We start from the raw sequence: 25,878 nt of genomic DNA on the forward strand, positions 1-25,878 counted from the left end.
AGTTAGTGGCACACACTTGCCTGCCTGAGATGCTGCATGTCAAGGCCAGTCACCACTTCTCATTCACCTAAGCAACACTTCAGCTCACGCAGCTGGCATTTTCTCAAAGCATTAACATCAGAGAATACAACCGAGAAGAAAACAAGACAAGGAGCATTAGAGCGTGCAGAAAGGAGATTTTGTTGCATCCCAACCATCTCATGAAACAGAATGTCTAGGAAAAAAATTCAAGATGATGATATTTCCATCCACATTCCTGATGGAGCCGATTTTAAAAATTTATTGAAACTGTTTCAGAAATTAGTGGACCAGACAGTTGCTCAGAAAAGGGATGAAAGATTAGGCTTGTATATAAAAGATGCTGGTAAGGAATCCGATTGTACACGCAGAGGGGTGGAATTTGGGGTGATAAATGGGTTTACCCTTCAAAATGAATTAAGTCATCCTAGAAAGGAGTCTACAATTTCTCCCTTTCTTGCTCAAAACTTTCTCTAATACTGGGATCCAGGAAGCCAAAGATCCCTGCTGTACTATTTCATAATTAGCGAGACAGAAAAGGGATTCCAAGTGAAAATGAAGACAAAACTAAAATCTCCAAACACTGATGATGATGGATTTCAGCATGAGCAGCAAGAGGTGATGGTTGGAAAAGTATCAAAAATAGCTATGCTGATGTGTTAGCTTTTGTATTCTTTTCTTTCATTGCAGACGAAATGGATTACGATAAATTCTTTGCTGAAGTCCAGAAGCTGTTTGGTACAGATGTGAAATCACAAGATGTTAAAACCTTCTATAGGAAGATTAGCAACAATCCTGATGGGCGGACGGAATGGTGCGAGGTAGATTAATAAGAATATTATTATTAATAATAATAATAATAATAATAAAATAATAATTTATACCCCACCCATCTGGCTGGGTTTCCCCAGCCACTCTGGGCAGCTCCCAACTGAATATTAAAAACACAATACAGCATTAAACATAAAAAGCTTCCCTAGACAGGGCTGTCTTCAGATGTCTTTTAAAAGTAAGATAGCTGCTTATTTCCTTGACATCTGATGGGAGAGCGTTCCACAGGGCAGGTGCCACTACCCAGAAGGCCCTCTGCTTCTTGCAGTGAGGGAGCCACCAGAAGGCCCTCAGAGCTGGACCTCATCGGGCTGAACGATGGGGGTGGAGACGCTCCTTCAAGTATACAGGTTCAAGGCCGTTTAGGGCTTTAAAGGTCAGCACCAGCAGGGCCGGCTCTAGGTAGAGTCCCGGTGGCGCGGGGTTTTAGGGTGCCAGGCCGGTAGGCGGGGTGCTGCACGGCGAAGCCGCGAGGAAGCCATGCTGCGCGCTGCGAGGGCGGGGGCGCCGGAGCGATCTCCGCCCCTCAGCGCCAGGGTGCCCGACATGCTCGAGACTGCCCTGAGCACCAGCACTTTGAATTGTGCTCAGAAACGTACTGGTGTTGCTGTTTGGGGTGCATAAATGTGTAATGAACTCAAGCGTAGTTCAAACAAATCCAATCTGCATTCTCACATATGAAACCATTTACAAGAAAGATAATGCTGATACACTTTTACTATTACTACTCACACAAGATACCACACTAAGTTAAACTGTAGCTTAACTGCTGTCCCACACTGACCTTAAAGGCCAAGGGAGGAGCAAAGGGCATGTAAGTGCCTACTCAGGAGCCAGCACAGTCATGGCAAGTCGCTCTTTGGTTTACTGTGACTTGCGAGCCAGGCCATTATAATGAAGGAGTCAGTAGGGTGAGACCATGGGGATCAGGAAAGACTTTACTAAGTGAGGCAGTGAGGATGAGAGGGAGCTATCTTCTTGGGCAGGAGGCTGTCCCAGCACAGAGAACGAACCATTTTTATTTTATTTTTTTGCCCTTGCAAATGTTTTGATCGCATTTCTCCTGCATTCCTACTTATGGAACAAGGAGGATAGCATCTCAAGCGAATGATTGAAGGGCTTGCAATCTGTTCAACATTGCAACCGCAGTAGATCATCTCCTCTGTGACTGAAATAATGCATAGTTAGCTCCTAAATAATCGGAGGAGTTGCCTTTTATGAGGAGACTGAAGTGGGCTTTGTGACCATGAAAAGCACTTCATCTGGAAAGTGAACTCTTGACAATTTCTGCTTAACGGCTGTTCCAGGGAAGCGCATGAATTTAGCTGATAAACGCAATTCTTATAATTCACACCATTCATTTTCTGGCTGCTGACTAACTTTATGCTGCTTCAGCTCACAGAATAGTAATCATTGGAAAGTAGCCTGTGGTTTTTGGTGAGGCTTTTTCTGAGTGGGAAGGGGGATGATGTTACGAACAACAAGTGAGAATATTACCAGTTCAGTCATGCTGTATACGTAGCACACAGACTCCAGGGTTTTGAGATACATGTGTGTCAAACCACAACTCCCAGCAGTGTATCTTCAGCACTGCTCTGACTTTGCTCTTGTAGAATCATAGAATCTTAGAGTTGGAAGGGACCCAAGGGTCATCTAGTCCAACCCCCTGCAATGCAGGAATCTCAGCTAAAACATTCATGACAGATGGCCATCCAACCTCTGCTTAAAAACCTCCAATGAAGGAGAGTCCACCACCTCTCATGGGAGTCTGTTCCACTGCAGAATGGGTCTTACTGTCAGAAAGTTTTTCCGAATGATTAGTTGGAATCTCCTTTCTTGTACGTAACTTGAAGCCATTGGTTCGAGTCCTACCTTCCAGAGCTGGAGAAAACAAGCATGCTCCCTCTTCCATGTGAAAGCCCTTAAGACATTTGAAGATGTCTATCATGTCTCCTCTCAGTCTCCTCTTTTCCATGCTAAACATACTCAGCTCCTTCAACCGTTCCTCATAAGGCTTAGTTTCCAGACCCTTGATCATCTTGGTTGCCCTCCTCTGCACACGTTCCAGCCTGTCAATATCCTTCTTAAGTTGTGGTGCCCAGAATTGAACACAGTATTACAGATGTAGTCTGACCAAGGCAGAATAGAGTGGTACTATGACTTCCCTTGATCTGGGCAATATTTTGTGATGGTACTTGCCTGTATAGAGTACAATCACCTTTTTCCATTTTGGTCCATGTCAGCCATTTTGTGCTGGCATCCACAATTCTGTTGTCAAGGTATGAGCACTGGCTCATTTTTAAAGCAAAGCGCTGCTTATGAATATTCATAAACCTTAAATAAAAATGAACTCTACAAGTGGTACTCCTAAACCATGGCTTCTTCTGGCAAAAAGTAGAACTTGTACCCTGGAGTTCTCTCATCGGCTCCCTCTGCTTTTCATGTTTAAAGTATTATGCGGCTAGGGCAATGAAGCTCACAAGCAGGTACAGAAGCACTTGATAGGCTGCTCTCCATCGGGTGGAATATGATTGGCTCCAGAGGCAATTTGGGGTCCATAAAGTTCTTTTCAGGTGAATGTGCTTCTGATTACAGTGCCTTTTTCACCAACTAGATCAGTAGACCGTAGCTAAGTGGTCCATGTATTACACCATTAACCTTTTGAAAGCTGCATTTAAATCATTCTTTTCCCTATAAATCCTTCTTGTCTTCTCTAGGGTTGGAGAGGAATTTAAAAGAGCGCTATGCTTAGTTCTTCATGTAAACCTTTGCTAGCAGTAAGAGAAAAAAGAGGGGGAGGGAATGAGAGGCTGGAGCCTGCAAGAAAGGGGGAGGCGAGATCTGATCTCTTTCTCCTTGGGGTGTGGATATGAGGGGTTTGCCCAAGAATGGATGCTAAGAGGGAAGTGTTGCGGTCATTCTGTACCTTATTGCTATTGCTATATCATGGATTAGATGTACTATGCAGACAAATTCTATATCTGTCATCACAACAATCCTTGGCAATAAGTTCTTAACAATGTGGAACTATGGGTTGTTTCACATATTCACACAGTTTGTGCATTGGTTACTGCAGTGAACTGCTAGTGGAACTTTGATAAGTGAATGCTGCGGCAAGATTGCTGGAAGGAATCAAACCCTGTTAGCCTTTATCACCTCTGCTCAGGGACCTGAACCAGTTGCCAGTTTACTTGACTGCTTCAGTCTGAGGAATTGGTTCTGTTACAGGTGACACATCGTACCTGCTCCTCATTTGTAAGAACTTGATATTTTAGTGTGGCAGCACCCACCCTTTGGAACTCCCTGCCTATTGAGATCAGGCAGGCACCTCACTGTACGCTTTTCAGAGCCTGCTAAAAACATCTTGTGTGAACTTGCCTTCTTCCACTCATGCAACACTGGATCAAAATTCTGGTAGAAAATTGGATACAGAATTACAAGAAAATCAAATGACATCTAATACACCATCAGCCATGGAGGTTAAACATCATTAAAAGATAAGGCACTTTGGCTGCAACGCTAAAAGGCCCTTAGGATTTAGTTACATAGCTGAGAAATGCTCAAAGTTTATCTGTTGAAACCACAGCTAAATTTGCTTTTTAAGACAAAGGCCATTTTCCGCAAGGGACTGAAATCAAGTTTCTGTTTTCCCTGTGTCTGTAAATCAAAGGCAGACCTACACAGTGACTAGAAAGCTTTTGAAATGAAAAAAAAATCCTTCCAGTAGCACCTTAGAGACCAACTAAGTTTGTCATAGGTGTGAGTTTTCGTGTGCATGCACACGAAAGCTCATACCTATGACAAACGTAGTTGGTCTCTAAGGTGCTACTGGAAGGATTTATTTTTATTTATTTTTTACTGCGTCAGACCAACACGGCTACCTACCTGTAACTTTTGAAATGACTTCTTCCTGTATGGGGCCATCCTATATTTTGTGTTCTGAGTCTGACTTTCATTTCAGTCATGCCTGGAACCTAATTTTGGATTCTTCCTGAAGGCTTTTTCCTGGACATAAGGAACATAGCTTTTCTCCCCACCCCAGTCATCTTGCTTGTTGTTTCTATCAACCATGAACACAGTCTGAAGCAGTGTAGAGAAAATTCCTTACTCCGAGGGGTATCAAGTAATTGCTAGGCTGGTTCAAATGTAATACTAAGCCAAACTGTTTCTTAGCATGAGTTTGCAGGTTCCCAAAGAGGAGACAGCAGTCTCCGGAAAAAATTACATTTCACTTGAGAAGACAGGTGAACTAATGCCAGTGTACTGGAAGAAGCAAAGATCACCAATGTCAAAGCAATGATTCTTCAGCATCAACTTTGTTGGACTGGTCATGTTCTTTGGATGCCTGATGATCGTCTTCCAAAGCAACTACTCTATTCCGTACTTAAAAATGGAAAACGTAATGCTGGTGGTCAACAAAAGAGGTTGAAAGACCCTCTCAAGGCAAATATTAAAAAATGCAGCATAAATACCGACAATTGGGAATCACTGGCTTGCGAACGCACCAGTTGGAGAACAGCCCTTACCAAAGCTGTCATGAACTTTGAAGACGCTTGAACTCCAGACTTGAACTGTCACACATTCACACTAAGCCATCATTCGACTTAGCATTGCATGAGAAACCAGCTCAGCATATCCTTCTGGCCTGGGTTCTATCTAATTGTTCAGTTAGCTAAAATTGCACCTTGATTGCATGAAGATTTTTTCTTTTGTAATATTCTTCTTTGGCCAGCTTTTCATAAGTCCTTGCCGCTTGCCCTCCTGTGCCTCAATTATTGGTCCATTCATCACCTGGAAAATGGTCAACTTCCTGAGACTTCATCCTGAACAATATGTTCTGTGTGGCAGTGGTGACCGGACAGTTGCCTTCTATGCCCTCAAGCCTTGTTTTGGAAAATAGAATTTAAATTCAAGATTCCTCTAATTTTGAAAGTATGTGTGCCTTATTTCTGCATAACCCCTTGGGTTCCAATGTTTACACTTTTCTATCTTGCATTAACAACATTTAGAAGTGATGCATTAGAGAATAAAGATGTCTGTTGTGTTAGCTGTGGAAAAACCCAGAGTTGATCTTTCAGTCTATCACATTCTCTATTGGACTGCAGTAGTTGTGAGGACACACACATACATAGAGATAAATATAATCTGCAGCAAAAGCAGCATATATATATATATATTTAAATACCCTTCTGTCTCAAGTAACCTGGTCCTGAACGGTATAGAACTTGGCCCGGTAGCAGACTGAGTGCCATTGCAAATCCCACAAGCAAGGTGTTACATGCTGTTAATAGTTTGCCCCACAAGCAACCTAGCTGTGACGTTCTGTATCAGCTGCAGCCTCCAGACCAACCCCAAGGGCAGCCGCATATTGAGAGCAGAGTGCAGTAATCCCAACTGTGAGGTCAGACAGATGTGGTTGAGCTATCTTGATCCTGGATTGGCTGTAGTTGTCTTACCAACCAAAGGTGGCAAAAGGCACACCTAGCCACATGTGCCTCCAGTGACAGAGCTGGCCCCCTCCTCCCCACCCAACTAGCATGAATAGGCCATGAAAGACAAGGATCCAAAGGTAACGTCATTGGGCACATACTCACAGGCACTCAGTCAATGTCATTAGGCTGCAAAACTTGAAACTGGTAGCATAAAACATGGCTTGATGGAGCATTGGGATTCTTGTTTGAGAATGCATCAGTCATGGCATCTAGAGATCGACGACTTCATCCTCAAAATGCCTAGCAAGCAACTCTTGGATGGTTTCTAAGGTGCCAACCACTGATATGGATGTCAACAGCAATAGACCGCCCTGATGATCTCTGCTGGCCATGTTCTCGAGGAAGCAGTGAAATAGCCACAATTATGTGCTCTAGACATCTTTGTAGTGGGACTTCCGCCACCTGTGTTCTAGCCATCATCTGACTACATACTACTGACTACCTAATATTGGGTAGAGTTTTAAATATATGTCATTATTTCTCCATGCAGTTTAGGTTCTTCTTATGTGGTACTGCATTTTGTTTGGCTTGTTTTAGATCTTTGGATATTACATACTGGAAGGTGATGCTCTTGCTGCCCAGCTTGATGAAGAAAATATGGTTTTCCTAGTGTCCAAAAAGCAGCGGATTGCAAAAGCAGGTAGGATCTTTTAATGTTCTCTCCCCTTATTGAACTTCTGCATAATGTGTCATCAGATGTGGACAGAACAATATATTGCCCGTCCTCCTCTCCCAGTAAGCAACATTAGCCCACCTGCCGGGAAGTCGGATTAGTGGCTCCACCCATTCGGTGAGCAGCTTCTGGTTGCAAATCTATACACACTTGCTGGAGAGAAAGCTCCATTGCACTCAGAAATGCTTATGTCTGAATAGACCTTCCCAGGATTGAACTGTGCCTGCTATTATAGGGTTCCTGTTAGACTCTTATGTCATTAAAATAGATTTCCCAAACAGTTTGTTGATTTTCTTTTTTTAAATCACAGCATTTCTGTTGTAACTCTGAGTTGCATTTTTCTCCAGCCAAAAGACAACTAGCAAACCCCTCCATTGGCATCTCCAAAGTAGCACCCAAGAAACTCCCTATATGATCTTATTATTAGTAGAAGTTCAAAATATAAGTCTCCAAAGATGCCATGTTATACATTTTTAATGCATTCTATGGCTCTACTGCAACCATCTGTTCATTTGTATTCACCTGTGAACTGCTCTTGACAATTCTATTGCTTGTAATTCTATTGTAAAGGCCCTCACTGGTGTTTAGCCATTACTTTTTTCTCTCTTTTTTACAACATTTATATACTACTTACTCAACAGAAAGCCCCTAAGCAGGTCATGAAGAACAATAGAAAGCATCTACATAAAATAAAGCATTAAAAACAAGTTGACATAAAAGTTTATAAAAACATTTTATTTTTATTTTTTGAAAAAATCAGTTTAGTTCTCACTGAGTTGGTATACTTGCCTCTGGACTGTACCATTTCTTTACAAGTAGGGATTGGGGGGGGGAATTCTATTTGTTCACGTTTAAAGGTGAATCTCCCTAATTTGCACTTTCCAAAACAATTACATACAATTTTGCAGTATAGTTTTCCAGCCAATTAACATGTACGAAAATGCATATATTTAGTGAAAACTACAAATTTCTAAAATGAATTATATTAGGGGAAATCCCTCTGCAAAGACATGTCTGTTAGCAAAATTCCATATGGATGTGTATCTCGCCTTGTTACTAATTGTGTACATTACCTAATTCCTAGAAGTTTTGTTGTGCAAATTTTAGAATGTATTTTGTCTTTGGCAGGAGTCAAGAGACGTGATGTAATAAAGTGCATAGTGAAAGTACCACAGCTGGATTTTTTAGTAACAGCATCACAGAAAGGGATGCTGTCCGTTTTCTCCAGCCAGGTAATTTTTGAAGTAAACTAGATTTGTTTTCTCTATTGTACAGAGCACTTTCTAATAGGAACAGCTAATTACAATTATAAATGCACCTGCCCTTTAGTTACATATGAGTGAGATAGTCAAACAAACGTATGCCATACAAAAGATATCTGGCTTCAGGTTCCTGAAATACGTAGGCATTTAATACAATGTTCATATTTTATTCAGGCCCAAATTCAAATAAAGTAAGAATAGGTCACTAGAAGGTGTTCTGTGGAAGCTTAATTGAAGTAAATGGCCATTGCACAAACTGAAAATGTGTTCTTGCCCAGGCCACCTTAGTTCGGATGATGCATTAGTAGGAAAAGAAGCTCTTGGTATATTGTTTGCTTTCTCTTCCTTCTAAAACATAATGCACCCATCCTTTCCCACTTATTCAGACAAAGGCTTTCAGAAAAATGAGTAGCTTACACAGACATTTAATACATATTGTTCAAAAAGTTGTATGGCTAGAAACCAGTTCTCAGCATCCCAACACTCTACCGTGACAAAGATGTGAGTTATGCAGGTAAAAATTCAGGGTCATCCAGATAGGAGCAAGCTTGATGCTCAATGGCTGGGGTCTCCAGGAGCGGATTCAGTCTGACAAGTTGAGCCGTTTCCACAGCAGGGTCCTTCATTTCCTTCCTTGTTGAGAACAGTAAAAGCCTGCAGCTGGGCATTTTGGAAAAGGGCTTTGACAAGGGACACCCAACTCCAGCCTCACATATTTGTGGAGGGACCTGCTGGGATGACATAAGAAACTCTAATGGAATTTACAACAACAATGTAACCAGAATTTTTTCCAAAGTATGTAATGGAAACTGCTAAGAATGTAAAACATGGCAGTTCTACATACATGCTCCTTACCCTGCTCCCAGGAAGACGTAGAAGAAAAATCTGTGTCAGAAATGCAGGGGCAATTCTTTGCTGGCAGTAGTGAGCTAGGTAGACCAATGATCTGACTTGGAAGAAGGCAGCTTCTGTGGGAGGCTGGTCCATTGGGGCAAATAGGGCACTGCCCCACCATCCTCATTCTGCCCGCAGACAGCCCCCACCTGCCTGCCTTTTTGTTTATAACCTGTCCATGTGTGGCAATGCCTGCCGCCTTCTTCCTTTTGGGTCTCAGTTTTGCCCTTGCAGAACTCAGAAGGGAGGAGAATGTGGGCAAAAGCAGGATTGGTTGGCTCCACATCTGCCCATCATGGGCTTAGGCACCACCCACTGGTGGCCTCCCTGCCTTCCCAATGGGGACCACCAGTGGAAGCTTCCCATTTTCCTAAAACAGAATATTAGAGTACACGAATGTACAAACATGGGAATCAGTACGACCGTGCATGAATTGTGTGTGGAGGTCATGAGATTATGTACATATCGGTAAACTGGTGAAAACCCATGTCTCAAAATAATTCTGTAAAATGTTGGCAGTTACCACTTGTGTTTCATCCTTCTCCTTTTTTTGTAACCTGTTTAAGCAAGATGTTGATAACATCTCTAGAGAGAGGGAAGAATAGCCATGCTAATAAATCTCCCAAGGATGCAACATCCCTTGTTTAAATGCAGCAGTAAACCACCCTGGCAGAAGGCACAAAGATGAGGATATGTGCTGTTTGTTACCTCTCTACTTCTGTAGCTCTCGTGCAAGTAGCCTATGAAATGTCGTGACTATGTGGTAATGTTTCCAAGCAGCAGAACACACGCAGGGTTTCAATTTAATTAGGACACAATACGAAGCATCATAGGCATGTACAAGATAATAAAAGATCCTTGCAGGTGATTAAATACTAAAGCAAGGCTGAGACGTTTGGGAACTACTGAAGGAATGTGGGAGAAAACCTATCCAGTATTCCTGTACATTATATCTCTTTCACAGTTTTACGAAGAACTGCTCTAAAAAAATAACCCACCCCCCCCCCCAGAGAGCTCGCAGCTGCTACCTAAGATTTTCCACTGATGTCACATTGACATCAGTACTTCCATTTCATTTCCAAAGCTCAAAAAAATATTACCTTACTTTCTGAAAGCTCTGCATGGAAATTTTGCGTCACATTGATATAACAGTCCCTGCTGTTGTGAAAATGAATAGGGTATGAGTGTCCCACATCAGAATAATCCACTTGACTAATAGCTCAGTTGGTTGGAGCGTGATGCTGATAATGCCAAGGTTGCAAGTTTGATCTCCGTGTGAGGCAGCTGCATATTCAGGTTGGACTAGAAGATACCCAGGGTCCCTTCCAACTCTGATTCTATGACTGTGAATGAGCATTCTGACAAATGGGAGGTTTCTCTTTGCAGTTTAAACCCAATTGAAACAAGAGGCACTGTTAACATTATCATCATTATTCTTTACTTGGTAGGGGGACATCTGGGTAGCGGACATAGCCTGTTCCCGGCTTTCCGCCTATCCAGGGGTTCACCCTTGGCTGACCTATGCTGGTGCCCTGGGTCAGCGCTACCTGCAAGGGTGCAGGGAGCTAGTAGAACCTGAGCCTATGCAACCACTCACTTTCTGCAATCAATAAAGTTGTGGCCTAAATTCTGCCAAAAACCAAACCAAAATTTGAGTCAAGTGTGAATCTATTGGGGGGGGGCATTTCTGGGTCTGAACACGCAAAACAATGTCTTTGTGTGCTCTGTGTGGTTTTGATTTTGTCACAAACAGGCTCTAGCCACACATGTATTCTGAAAGCAGAGCAGGTAGAACTGTGACAGCATCTCACACTTCCTTACCTGGTTCTTGAAATGTTTACCTGGTTGCCACCAACCTGAGTTTAAATAGTATTATTTTTCTTGCAACTGCATCTCACTTACTTCCATGATTTTTTCCCTTGATTTTCCAGATGAGGATCCTGACAAGCACAAGCATTCCTGTGAGTTTACTCTTTTTCTCAAAAAATCAATTAAGAATTAGACATCAGTGAAGTGAAACAAGTAGATGTTTGTATTTGAAGCTCCCAGATAATTTTGCATTGTGAAGCACGCTGGGTTTGACAGCTTCATTATTTCCCATTTGAGTATGAAAATACTATTGTATGCTTATCTTACATATTTAGATCAAAAGATGCATTAAAAAGCTGGTGTAATTCACCTCCACTGAAATCAAACCTAATTTTTGAGTTGGCAATAGTAGCAATAAGATTACTTTGGTAGTTACTCATCCATCTTTAATTTACAAAAAAAGCTGGGACAGAGCACTGGCCACATTTCTTCAAAGCTAAGAAAGCTTGATTGTATTCTGACAACAACTTCTGGCAGTTTAGGAAAGTGTGGCTGCAATGTTATATATACTTCCTTGGGAGTAAGTCCGCTGAACAATTCTGAGTAAACATGCAAGTGACTTGTTCAAAGACTACCAAGTAAAGACTCTGCTTTTTTATATAGAGGAAAATAATACAGATCTGTGCATTCACACACATACAAAGTTACCAGATATCTCATTTTAAATACAGTAGTATGAGCTATGCAGCTGTGTTTCTTTTTTGTTACCAAGATGCTGAGAAACCAAACTTAACTGAAATGTACACATTACTATAATGTAGTTGCCATATTGTGTCAGGGCTATTCCCACTACTACAAAGGGAGTCCACCTTCACATCATCCATTCATTCACCGTATAGATTTTCCCCATCGCTACAATGAAGATTGCACTGCACATTCCCTTTTGGAACACCTTTTTGCCATTTTGGTTCACAAAACCCATCTAAACTATCACAAACTTTTGATGCTGTACCGCTAATCCTGTTTGGAGTTAATAGGCATCTGAAGACACAGAGAGGTTCCTTCAGATTAAGTGCATCATTGATCTGGGGACTAACTGCTGCCAGGTTGGTTGAAGAGAGTTGAGCTTGCTAGTTAGAGATCATTGTATTTAATGTCCAACAGCTGCTGCTGGCACAACAGTGAGTAATAAATTGATCCATTAGGATAACTTCTCTTCCCTGCTCTTGATTATAAGGCAGCATAATTTTCTCTTCTGACTGCATTCCCCAGGTGATCATATTACTTGAACTATGTTCTTAATACAAACATTTTCCCCATAGCAGGCCTGCCGGTTCCTTGCTGTACTCATTTGGACACAAATTATATAATGCTGCCATTGCAACTGATTCTCTTTTAACGTGGTTAGATCTGGTTCATAATCATCACAGGCTGTAAACAGAACTTGAGGCTCTGCAATAATTTTGACAGCTATAGCCTCTTAAATTTAATTTAAAATCCATTAGTGTATCAAATTGCTCTATACAAATAGAAGAGCACAGGGCAATATATCTTTGTGATATGAAATAAGGTATGAAATTAATTTATAGCTGTGTTGAAGAGCAGAAATGTTAAAGGGTTTCCATCATAATCAGATGCAAGCGACTACAAAATGTCTGAAACATTCAACATTTCAATTTCAGGGATATTGAAATGCTAGGATGCACATGTAATCGATTATAAAAGTTATATTACAAATTATTAAAATACTTCCACATCTTTATTCCACTGGCATAATATTTGTAATTCCATAAACACGACTTTATCACCAAATTCTGGCAAACTCAACTTTTACAGCTGTAGTTGATACTTGGACTGCAAATATCCCTTGAATTATTGATTCTGCCAACATTTCTCTTTAATCAGGACACCTCCTGGATCACTGGATGTGATTACCTGAGTCAGCTCAAGCGTGTTGTTGCTGTGACAGAAAGAACAATTATCATCTGGGATTATAAAACACCGGGCACTGCCATAGTAAGATACTGAGTCATGCAAGTGTGTGTGTATGTGCATATGTGTTTTTGGGGTAGGGGGACAAAACAAAAATCTAAAGAATGTTTTTTTTGTGTGTGTGTTGTGCTGCAGTTTAATTCAACTATTCTGCATTCTTGTTAGCATATCTCATACTGAAGCATTGTAGCTAGTAAGCAGCTGTATGGAGAATGGAGACTGGACTCAGTTCCTACATGCAGCAAATATCCTATTAGATCAGGGGTAGGCAACCTAAGGCCCATGGGTCGGATGCGGCCCAATCGCCTTCTCAATGCAGCCTGCGGACGGTCCAGGAATCAGCATGTTTTAACATGAGTAGAATGTGTGCTTTTATTTAAAATGCATCTCTGGGTTGTTTGTGGGGCATAGGAATTCATTTATTTCCCCCCTCCCCCGCAATATATAGTCTGGCCCACCACATGGTCTGAGGGATGGTGGACCGGCCCACGGCTGAAAAAGGTTGCTGACTCCTGTATTAGATCATGAAGGGATATAAGCCTGGGCACGAGAGCTGTAGCTTCTCTGTCCACTTAGGACAAAAATAGACTTGACATGGGAAATCTGTTATTGGATAGTCTGGTAACTCTTTTGTGGGGGTGTTATTGTTAAAAGTAGCAACAGGGGACTAGATTGGGACTACAGCACTGGGGGTGAGGATAGTTCTTCCTTACCATTTCATTGTTTTAAATGGTCCAGCTTCTGTTGGTCACAGCTTCTGTTGGTCACAGACAGGTACCCAAAGCCTCTGCTCTACCACTGTGCTACAGCACTTCACTTCCTCTCTCTTTCTCTCTCTCTCTCTCTCTCACACACACACACACTTTGTTGATGTTGCTGAGAATTCTCCTGACAGGTTCCTAGTGTCCCCCTTATAGAACTACAGTTCTCAGTTGTTTTTAGCAGGAGGTACAAACTACTTGCACTGATCGTAAAGCAGACGTTTTTGTGAATGGCATATTATCAAGTATATTTATTTCAAGAGACAAGGCAAGCACATCCTCTGTCCCCTTTATTATTTGTTTCCACCATTGAGCCACTAGCTGCTGAGATAAAGGAGAATCAAGAGATTAATGGGATCCAAATAAATAAAACAGCAAAAAATAAAGCTCTATGCAGATGATACCTATGCAGAGAAAATCTATGCAGTCTTCAACAGCACCAGAGAAACGAATGTGGAAGTGTGGCTGCATATAAAGAAAATAAAGCAAAAACAGAAATGATAAGAATAGATACCGGAAAGGAGGGATGGGGGAAGAAAGTGATCATTTTTATTTCCATTGGTCTACTAAACCAGTGCATTACTTATAGAATTAACACAAGACCTTCAGGAACTCTACAAAAATAATTATGAAGCGTTAATTAAGGAATGTCAATTGCTTTTGACAGAATGGCAGAAAATGAACCTGTTTGAAAAGGTTTGTGTACTACTTAGGCATATTTGACAAGCTAGTATATATATTTCACAGGTTGCAGCCAGGGCTTTCAAACTATCTTCTCACATAATTTTCTGAATAGCATCTTTGATTTTAAGCCAAGAATTCTTATTGGTGGATTAATAGAATAAATCCCAAAACATCTAATCGACAATCTGCTTCATTTCATAGGACAATTGTTTTATCATCAAACCCGTGGAGCACTGTGTTATTTGTGTTTGTGCCGTTCAGCGACCAGCAGAACTACTAGTGAAGGATGACATCTTACTGGGGGATGACGGGGGATACGTAAACATGTATACCATGACCAGCGATGACTTCGGACTAAAGCAATCTAAAGCTAAAAAGAAAGCACAGGTTATGGTTATTGATTCTAAGAAATTCAAAAGGTAAGTCCAGATACTTTGACAATTCTCTTTATTGAGACTGAAAGTTATTGTTTTTAAAGACAGCCCATGATGAGAAGTTTTCACACTTCTTGACACAAAACAAAACATAAATATTGTATAGAACAATGGACCGGGTTGTCCTTGACATCAGTGGGATATGGCTAGAGCAAACCATGAAGGGGAAAAAATTCCATTTCAAATTCACTTGGTATAGAGAGTATAATTTATATTCCATCTGAGCTCAATTTCTTATATATATAGATTTTTGAATTAGTATTTTGTTTTATCATCTCCAGCATCAGACGCAAGCTACATGAGGACTGGGTTGTGAAAGTCAAATACATTCCAGCCTTGAATTGTTTTGGATCCTGTTCTTTGGACAGTGTTCATTCTTTGGTTTTGGATGACCTGAGAAGACTCGAAGACAACATGTAAGTCCCTATTGTACTATATATTATTTTCATACAGATAGGCACAAGTATGGGTTAAGTCAAATTGAAAACTTCAAAGGAATTGTGAGTTATATGAGCTGTGGGTTGTTTTTTTTAATGAAATCAAAATTAGTTATGTAAAGCCTACCAAAGTGATCTTTCATACGACTATCTTGCAAATTAGGACACACTATTAGTCTGAAATGTTGGTTTCTTTCTTCTACACCATAGAGGTGACATGAAATTTCATTGTTCTGGGTATAAGGGGTCACGAAGAGTCGAACATGACTAAATGACTAAACAACAACAACATAAAGTATTAACAAATAGGTAATTTTCAGAAAAAAGCAAACATCAGCATTAACTAACATTCCCCCCAAATATTCAAACACACAATGAATACCATAACATTATAAAGTTTTACACACACACACACACACACACACACACACACACACACACACACAATGTAGAGTCAAATACAAAAAAAGGGTTTGTTCCCACTACATAGGACTATAGGAAGTTGCCAGATACCAAGACAAGCCATTGGTTGATCTAACTCAGTACAGTACTGTCTGCCCTAATTGGCCGTGGCTCTCCAGGGTTCCAGGCAGGGTTCTCTCCCAGCCCTACCTGGAGGTGCTGGGGATTGTACCACTGAGCTATGGCTCTTCCAGCTTCTTATTAATATTGCACGAGAGAGAAATAAAGGGGCAAAGAAGGGCAGAACCTCTGCCCCAGCAAAGCCACCAGAGCAGAATACTTATTTATATGGTGTTTCCATGCGCTGCTCTGCTTTGCCAGAAGCAGCTTAGTCATGCTGGCCACATGACCCGGAAGCTGTATGCCAGCTCCCTCGGCCATTAAAGCGAGGTGAGTGCCGCAACCCCAGAGTCATTCGTGACTGGACTTAACAGTCAGGGGTCCCTTTACCTTTATAGAGATAAAGAACTGTGAGAAAGAGAAAGAGTTAAGTGTGGAAGGATGCCTGAGCTTCCAGCCCTTGGTGGCGAGCCCAGAGATAGCAGACAGAATTTACAGGGGGAGAGTCCTTTCCTCCCTGAGTAGTTGAGGACTCACCAGGCAGAACCTAGAGTAAGGATCTGATCCTGGGCTCCGAGGGCTCCTTGGTGATGTTTTGGGAACAAAAAAGTGGACAATTATGTACTGCTTTGGCTAATGGTACTCTTTCCATTTTGAAAGAGAGAACAGGCTACCATCATTGCATAAGACTTTATAGCCTTATTTGATCAAATGTTTTCTTGTCATTGCAGGCCTGTCAGGGAGTTCTCAGTACCAAGGGGAGTTAACGCTTTCACATACTGTGGAAAAGCCAATATTGTTGTTACTGGGGGTAGGTAAAAATGCCTTCAATCTACTAAAGAAGTCTTGGTGATCGTTTCCGAAATTTCTCAGTTGCTAAATAATTGCAATGTTATTGCTGCTGCCTACAAAAAATCATTATCATTGTTATTATTATTTACAGGTAGGTAGCCGTGTTGGTCTGCCGTAGTCGAAACAAAATAAAAAAATTCCTTCCAGTAACACCTTAGAGACCAACTAAGTTTGTCATTGGTATGAGCTTTCATGTGCATGCACACTTCTTCAGATACCATGCATGCACACGAAAGCTCATACCAATAACAAACTTACTTGGTCTCTAAGGTGCTACTGGAAGGAATTTTTTAATGTTGTTGTTATTTCTATAATGCCCTCATCCAAAGATCACAGGGGGTTCACAATATAAAACAAAAACAAAAATGCATACTATAACAACAAACAAAAACAATACCTCCCACAGGTTAAAAGGCCACAGATTGCTTAAGCAGCCAAAGGCCAGGGAGAAGAGGAATGTTTTTGCCTGGCACCTAAAGATAGGCAACAAAGGCACTTGATGAGCCTCCTTGGGGAGAACATTCCACAAGTGCGGAGCCACCACAGAAAAGTCCTGTTCTCACGTTGCCTGACTAATGCCTGACTCGGTATAAGGCTACTTCCTGTCTTCCTGTGCTCCATCCTGACAATGATGTAGCAGCAGCAATTTACGTCAGTTGAAAGTCTCTGGATGAAGTAGCAGCATCAAGGCAATCCTGCCATATTCTTGCTAAGCACCAAATCTAATGTGAAGGAGAAGCAGACGGTAGACATACAGAGTCTTCCTATATAGTATCATTTCAGACTGTTGGTGTTTCTCCTAGTTGTCTGCCATGTTTCATGCCTGGGATGACATAGGTTTGTTATAGAGAAAGTGAAATAATCATCTCAAATTGCAGGTGGATCACCTAGGCTTTGCTAGGTTAGTATTCAGCATCACAATGAGCCTCCAGTTGTTCAGATCAGCAGTGTTTGTTGAACAGCAGTGAGTATGCGGAATAATTGACAATAAATACCGTATTGGCCTGAATATAAGCTGCACCCAAATATAAGCCGCACCTTTAAATTTGGAGGGGGGGGGCAAATAAAAAAAATACCCGAATATAAGCCAGTCCATTCCTCGCTCCTCCTGCATTGCCAGCGGTCATTCCCTTTCCTCGCTCTCTCCCTTCCTGGCCTTGGGGGAAAGGATGGGGGACTATGCGTGGGCACTGTTTGCCCTGCGTTCCTGGCTGCATACTGCAAATATAAGCCGGACTTTAACTTTTCATGGTCAGAATTGGGGGGGGGGGGTAGGCTTATATTCAGGCCAATATGGTATGTCTAAAACAGAGCACATTTGGGTCCAGCTATAACACTACTCTATGTAGCTCAACCAACAGAGAAAAATAAAAATGCCTGATGCTAAATATAGACAGTTAGGTTACCAATATCCTCTTATTGATTAAGAGAGAGTATGTGGCTGAAATAGTCAACATTTTATTCCCTGTAAAATAAAAATTGACATCCTAGCAATAGTTTTTACTGAATTACACAAACATTTGCTGAATGCATTGATCATGCAACTAAAACAAGAACTTATTTAAGAAATGAGTCAGCTGCTCCTAAATACTAATACTTGGGACTAAAAGCAATTTATTCTTAGCATTAATTGCTAGGATGTCCATGGCTGTAACCGTACCGTTCTAATAAAGTGTTGTCAAGTCTTGCCTGTCAGTGGAATAATATCGCTTTAAATCATTTGATAAACGGTGAGTTATAACTCAGTAAATCTTTGCTGATGAAACTGTCTTTTCATCATTTTGTTCAGAAGTATTGGGAGAAGGTTGGAGAGTGTATTCTTTTATTGCTCATCATTCATGTCAACATAATTCTTAGAAGTCATAAATTTAATGAATGCTGCAGAGGTCTGCCTCCCTTCAAATCCTTTTTATACATTGTTACACAGCCCAAAGTCTGCCTAACACTTTCTCTGAGCCAATTCTATAGCACATGCTGCTTTTTGACAAATACAGGGAACTATGTAATTGCTTATGATTTTTTCCATTCGCACCTACCCACACCTGATCATCACACTGTTCTCTGTTTGAGGGACAGCTGCTTCCATGTGTCATCATCAACACCACCCAAAAAACATCCCTGCTGGGCTGACATTTTAGATGAAAGATGCACAAGAAATAACAGAGCTTTATTCTTGAAACTCAAAGAAGTTTCAATGGAATTTGAGTGCAGTCTTATGCCTAGTCACGGAGACATAATAGTGATACAAAGCAACATTTTAAACTTTGTGCCTTCCCCATGCTTTGACCTACAGCCACCATCATCTCTGACTATTGACCATGCTAGCTGGGGCTGATGGGAGTTGGAGTCCAAAAAAACCTCTGGAGGGCACCAGGTTGAGAAAGGCTGATATAAGCATTTCTCAGTTTATTCTTCAAAACATGGTGGCAGCTTCCTTACCCTAGGGACAGTAATGGAAATGAATTGTTGGGGGGAAACTAGCATTATGCTAGACCCTCTTGATTTTATGCATCTGTAAAGACTGACAGCAGTATTTCTTTTTCAAGTACATGTATTGTAATTGGCTCCCCAAACACAAGGCTGGGAAATGAAGCACAGCCCCTTGCCATAAAGGCTAACACAGGCAAACATGCTGAAACCAGAGCCTATCCAGGTGCTAAATAAATCATTTTAAAATTGCATTACTGAAACATTTCTGTAAACCCCTGTCTAAAATAGCTAGTCACAAAGTATTAGTTTGAGCAATTTATACATTCTTTGGTTACCTGCTTTCTAGATGTGTCTACTTTTTTCAACAGAGGCTCAATCAGTCCACAGGCTGACAACTGTGATAAGGTGTCAGGAACACAGGAACAGAGCATGGTTTCTTAAAACCTCTGCAGTTACTACCAGGGTAGCAGAATACAGAAAGAAGAGAATTGCTCCCACTAAAAGAGATGGGAGGACTCTTGTTAAGTTCAAAGGAATCATATGCATGGGAGTAGGATCACCAGATCTACATGAAACATGAAGAATAGAGACTCCAGTGTCACAGGGTGGTAGTCAACTAAGTTTTACTCAGAGAAGGCCCACTGAAATTAATGGACCCTAACCCTAATTTCAGTGGGTCTCTTTGGGATAGTCTTCTCCCTATTGCTCTCATATGCCTTCAGTTCGACTGAAGATGGTGTGTGCTTCCGTTCAAGGAGCTAGAGGGGTCTGTTCCACCTGATGTCTCCACGCCAAGACAAACATGCAGTGGGCTCTTATCCAAGAGATGTTGTTTGCAGATGACGCAGCCTTGACAGCACACTCTGAGGAAGCTCTACAGAGACTCATCAACTGCTTTGCCCAAGCCTGCATGGAGTTTGGCCTCACCATCAGCCTGATGAAGAACCAACATCTTGGATCAGGATATTGCCAGCACTCCACACATCAGCATGGGTGACCACACGCTTGAGGTGGTAGATGATTTTGTCTACCTGGGGTGTAGCATAACCAGCAACTTCCATTGACACTGAGCTGGCAAGCATATTGGCAAGGTAGCAAAGGCAATGGCTCATCTTTCCAAAAGGGTATGGAGGAATGTGATGCAAGATGAAGATCTACCAGGCTTTTGTGCTGAGCACGCTGTAGGCAACGACTCACTACCCGCCAGGAGCAATGCCTCAATGCCATCCATATGTGCTGCATCATGAAGATTTTGGGCAGCACATGGCAGGACAGAGTCTCAAAGAGGTGCTCTTCCAGGCTCACATCCCCAGTATGTTTGCACTTATGTCTCAGAGATGTCTATGCTAGCTTGGACATGTACACAGAGTGGCAGATGGCAGGATCCCCAAGAATGTGCTTCATGGGGAGTTGGCTTGAGGCACCATGCCTGTTGGCAGACCAACTCTGTGCTATAAAGATGTCTGCAAACGTGAAATGAACCGTGAAATATTAACCATGCCGTGGGAATTCCTTGCAGATGACCACAGTGCCTGGAGACAGTCAGGTTGTGTATCCACATCAATGGCCACAGGAGGAATGACTTCTGGGAGCAGCCCAGAGAGAAGAAATTCTATGGTGCATCCGTAACAGTGAAACTGGGTGCCTTCATTTGCCCCAGCTGCAATAAGATATGTCTCTCCTGTATCAGTCTTGGCAGTTACAGTGCCAGCTGGCACTGTAACTCTCCAACAGTTTTACTTAACCCTCAGTGGTGCACTCTTCCATTGTCCCTCAAGAGCGATGGAGGCCAACAACTAACTCTGCATAATATTTAGAAGAAAACCACCCAGAGTAGCACTGCACAATCTGTGACTGGTCAGACACGTAACACCTACTACAAAGGTGCTTAATATACAGTTATCTAAGCAGGAATAAGGACATAGAGAGGAAACAGAATTCTCCATTAGACCAGTTAGCTAAGAAGTCCCATGTGGTACTTGCAATATCAACACAGTATTACATGCAACTACAGAAGAAAGTAATACAAATCCCACAAATTTGCTTCTGACAGGCTAATAGCGCAAACTAACTCAGACAAAGAGCTTTCCCACCCTCCAAAATGGAGATTACATCTTAAAATGGCATCATGTTGGTTTGAGAGGCATAGAAAAAACAATAACCATACAAGTGTAAGCACTTCCCCCCCCCCCCAACAGACTGCTAAATGATATGGTAATGATAATAATCTCATATCATGTACCAGTCTGTGGTGGTGATGATGATGATGATGATGATGATATCCTAGTATATTAATAACTCTACCAGTATTGAGTTGTTCTGCAGCCCTGGTAACAGGCTCACTGGTCCATTCCTTTCTCCAGGAGATGATAAAATTCTTCGTTTGTGGCATCCTAACATCAATACTAAGCCAGTGGGGAAGCTGATGGGACATTTATTTACCATCACAGAGATTGTCACCAATGAAAAGGACCAGCACATTATTAGCCTTTCGACTGCAAAGGTAAACTACTTTTTCACTATGTTTTACTGCTGCTGCTTTCTCTTCAGTCAGTTATATATATATATATATAGAGAGAGAGAGAGAGAGAGAGAGAGAGAGAGAGAGATGAGACAACCCACAATTTTCCTTTGGGTATCTTCTGCCTTCCAGTTCATATAGATATAGGAAGTGCTTTTTTTTCTTTTTTTAAAAAAAGCTTAGGGGCACTCTCATTTTTCTTACTAATATTGAAATATTGCCCCTCAATGAGGCCAAACTTAGATTCACAAAATGCTTAGGGGTATGCGTACCCCTGTGTACCCCCAGAATAAAAACTCTGGGTGTAGGAGGTAGTCAGCTGTACAGTGCATTAGTCCAAAACTACTCATTTTAATGTTTCCCAGAAGTCTTTATTTAAATCTCTTTCCCCCAATCAAAATGTTGAATATATTGGGAAAGCCCAGGGAAGCAGTATATAAATATATGGGAAATGACTGCATGAAGAAAGGGATACTATAGAAAATCTTGGTAACATATATCCATTTGCAAATAGTGAAATTGTTTATTTAACCGGCATTTCTAAAAAGAATCTGCATTAACATCAAAGGTAACTCAATTACTTTCTTTCCTCTTTCTTTAGTCCAAAAGGGACTTCGTGCAGTCTAGAGCCTGGTATGACTTAGCCATGAGTTGGAATTTCTCTGGAGACTTCAGAGAAAAAGTAAACAAACAAAGCACAATCAGTGCAATCAGGGGCGTAGGAAGATAGGGGCGGTGGGGGCGGGCCGCCCTGAGCGGTGCGATCCCAGGGGCACCATCACAGCTGCCCACCCCGCCCCCAAAACACGCGCCCCGCCCCAAAATGCACACGAGGTGGCGTCACGCTTGTGGGTGGTGTGACGCCCCTTGCTGGCCCGCCCCTTGCCTCCGTCCAGAGAGAGCACGTGCTGCAGCAGGGAGAGCGCGCGTTGGCTGAGCAAGCCCCTGCAGCGCCTAGCGAGGTTGTCGGCCGACGCACACTCTCCCTTCCTGCTGCCACGCACTCTCCCTGGGTGGAGTTGAGGGGTGGGCTAGCGAGGCGACGCTTGTGACTCTGTCCAGGGAGAGTGCAAGGGGCGTGCCATCACTACGCTGCGGAGCGGTGCCCCGCCCCTGTGGGGTGCCTCCGCTTTGACGCCCCAGGTGCCAAAGCGGCTAGCAACGCCCCTGAGTGCAATCTTGATTCTTTCCGAGTTTTGCACATATATTTTTCACTCTTGATACTTGTACTGGAATATAACACTTAAAAATAGTATTGGAATATAAGTTTATAGTGTTGTGAGTTTGGGGAGAGTAAGCTGTATGCCGAGACCCTTCTAATGTCTGAGCCCTACTTCTAATTCTTGGAATAGCTTCTGGTCAGGTGATAGCCTGAGTGATGGGCCATTAAGGGGAACAAAGGAAGTGGATCTGTGCCAGACGACAAAAAGCTGGAGGCCCCTCCCCCAGCTGGAGGGTAGTTAGAAAGACAAAATCTGAGAGCCGAGAAATGGAGTGATGTGAAGTAGGAGCAATGCTTTTTTTCTGAGCTGCTCAAGGGTATGCAGTACTGGCACCCTTTTTTCCAAATGTTAAAAGTGTAGCACTTACTGTAACTACTTCATGGTGAGTACTATGAAGTCTTTTTTCTTTAAAAAAAATTCACTGGGTAGGAGGAAAGCTGGTAGCTGGGAAGTGAGAGAGTCAGAGCAATGTTTATTAATATAATAATAATATAGTTAATATAATATAAATCATAATAAATTATTAATAAAAAATATAGCAATATACCTGCCAGGTGTAGCAAGGAGATACACCTTACTATATCCCTATAGTATCAAAAGTGTATTTTATGTTTTCTCATCAGCCTACCATTGCATGAATGAGCTCTTGGCAAGCCCAGCCAGAGTCCACTGTATTTTGTTTGTAGCAAGGCAAAACAAAAGCCTTCTGGAAAATATTAGAGGGAATTAAGAAGACTTAGTGTTGATGATGCAAGCGCAACACCAGAGTGGGAAACTGAGTTCCAGTATCTGCTTCCCTACTTATGTTCCATTCACTACCTGCTGTGACTCTGCTCTCCTGAGCTTGGAGAACAGTAGCATTCCTTGTCAGATTATGGCTGCGAATTAATTTGGCCTGATAAAGCTGATAAAACGGGGGTGGGGGAAATATTTAAATCAATTAAAAGTGTGTAATTGAACAAACCAGAGGAAATGTGAGGTTGGCCACAATTCAAAGAGCTCACATCAAGAAATGAAGAAGCATGGTAATTGGTCTCAGCCCCTGAAATAACACTACATTCTGTTATCTGCATCCCTCTCTCCTGAGTGGTGAGAGGTTTTGAAGATGACCTGAGATGGTGGTATCGTTGTGATGTATGATTTTATTTACACATTTACACAAGCTGAGTATAAGATGGTAGGGCTCACAGCATTAAAACTCCATCAGATCATGCTCCCTTATTAGGTTTTGGAGAGGTTGGAGCAAAACCATACTTTTGAACTTGATGCAGAGATGAAGCCAAACTTATGTGTCTTCCCAGCTCAAAATGAGACTGGCCCAGATTATCTGTGGTCTAAAAACAGATGGAAGCAACTCAGGGAAAATCCAATAAGACAACCATTTGATGATGACATCATGTGGCTGCCCCATATCAGTGAGCAAAGTGCAACAATTCCACATTAAGTTTCCAAGGGTGCTCCCAGAGGATCTGTATTTTGCAGGGAGATGTTGGCTATTTAATGAGTATTCCGAGTTGTTTGCAGGAAGGTTTGTTGATGTTGCATTAGAGCAAGTTCTCATTCTATGCAGTGCATTTTCTCATTACTTTCCTTATTTTGAAGTCTGCTACCTGTGCATTTTTTTTTATTGTCCGAAATGCAAAACTTTGCATTTGTCTTTGTTGAATGGCATTTTTTTTGGGGGGGGGGATCCAGCTCAGCTTTCTATTTCATCAAGATACAGTGAGAACTTTGTCAGATCCTTTTCTTAAATCAAGATAAAACGGTGTCCAGAACATTCCCATACCCACTTGGTTAGTAACCTAATCAGAAAAAGAGATGATTATGATTATGATGATGGTGATGGTGATTATTATTATTATTATTATTATTATTATTATTATTATTATTATTATATTTGTACCCCACCCATCTGACTGGGGTGCCCCAGCCACTCTGGGCGGCTTCCAACAAATATAAAAACATAATCACTTCCATTCATAAACATCATAAATGCTTTCAGGATGTATTGTTATAAATGTTACTATTCTAGACGGTATAGTTGTAATGTTGCAAAAGTCTGACTTTTGTAAGCCATATCCACAATTTATTTTAAAATACTCAGCTTCACTCGGTTTCTTCTAGTTTAGCCGGATTCCAGCCAAGTGGGCTTTGTTCACATTGTCCAACACTATCCATTGAAATGACATTGCAAATTAGACAGATCTTTCCCATAGTGCACTGGGCTCAGCAGGCTGCTTCTACTCACGGAGAGGTTCTTTGTAGAGAGCAAGCAGCAGAGTGCTGTGGGTTTAAATAGAAAGCTGTGGGGCCTATCTGTGAATACAAATCTTTGATAGAGAAAGGCTTACTGAATATAGCCATTCTTCTCCACCCCCCACCCCCCACCCCGTTGCTCTCTGGATGGAAGACTGACGTACATTTTATAATGGAGACTCAGTTGCAATAAATAGGGTATGAACTGTAAGTACAATCACAAGAAAATTCACTGGCAGATCACATTCAAAAGTATGTGGAATCTCACACGAGGTGCACTTACTTTGATACGGAGTCAACAGTACCAAACTATGCATGGATTCATAGTTTTCAGTTTCAAAAACCAGCACTCACATGGCAATCTACATGAAGATGCATGACAGGGTCATTTGTTACTTTGTCCAGGCAAGTTCTCTAATTTGTCAGAACTTAGAGTAGTGCTGTTCGCTATAAATAAAAGCCTTCCCCCAAAGCGGTTTGTCGCTGGTCACCTCCAAATGTCCTGAGCAAATGTGCTGGAATTTCCCGGCTGCTCATTGTGCCTGACCTCACGCAGCCATGCGTGTGTGTGCATTGTTACATGCACAGTGGTGGCGCTGACTCCCCAGCCCCGCTTGCAGCAAACTGTGTCAAAGTTACTCATGTTTAAATTTGGCGCTTGCATAATTGCTGCAGCTCATGCCCACAGGACCAGGAAAAAGATCAAGGTGAAAGTGTTTGTTCCTGTCTCTCTCTTTAGAGCTTTGGGACTTACCTATGAAATGGCAACTTTCTCTTCTGAATGGCA

General features: G+C 41.8%; 1 protein-coding gene across 1 annotated transcript in view; it reads left to right on the forward strand.

Annotated features, from left to right (window-relative positions):
- Window positions 1-210: 210 nt before the first annotated feature.
- The window catches only part of WDR64 (WD repeat domain 64), a 62,317-nt gene continuing 36,649 nt past the window's right edge, over window positions 211-25,878 (forward strand). Inside the window, exons 1-10 of the mRNA XM_035110526.3 lie at window positions 211-364; window positions 709-839; window positions 6,879-6,981; window positions 8,143-8,246; window positions 11,102-11,131; window positions 12,885-12,995; window positions 14,618-14,835; window positions 15,132-15,266; window positions 16,541-16,620; window positions 21,455-21,594. Coding sequence (XP_034966417.1) covers window positions 211-364; window positions 709-839; window positions 6,879-6,981; window positions 8,143-8,246; window positions 11,102-11,131; window positions 12,885-12,995; window positions 14,618-14,835; window positions 15,132-15,266; window positions 16,541-16,620; window positions 21,455-21,594 — 1,206 coding nt within the window. The remainder of the gene's footprint in view (window positions 365-708; window positions 840-6,878; window positions 6,982-8,142; window positions 8,247-11,101; window positions 11,132-12,884; window positions 12,996-14,617; window positions 14,836-15,131; window positions 15,267-16,540; window positions 16,621-21,454; window positions 21,595-25,878) is intronic.

The sequence above is a fragment of the Zootoca vivipara genome, chromosome 3 (genome assembly GCF_965207765.1).
Source record: "Zootoca vivipara chromosome 3, rZooViv2.hap1.1, whole genome shotgun sequence".
Lineage (NCBI taxonomy): Eukaryota > Metazoa > Chordata > Lepidosauria > Squamata > Lacertidae > Zootoca > Zootoca vivipara.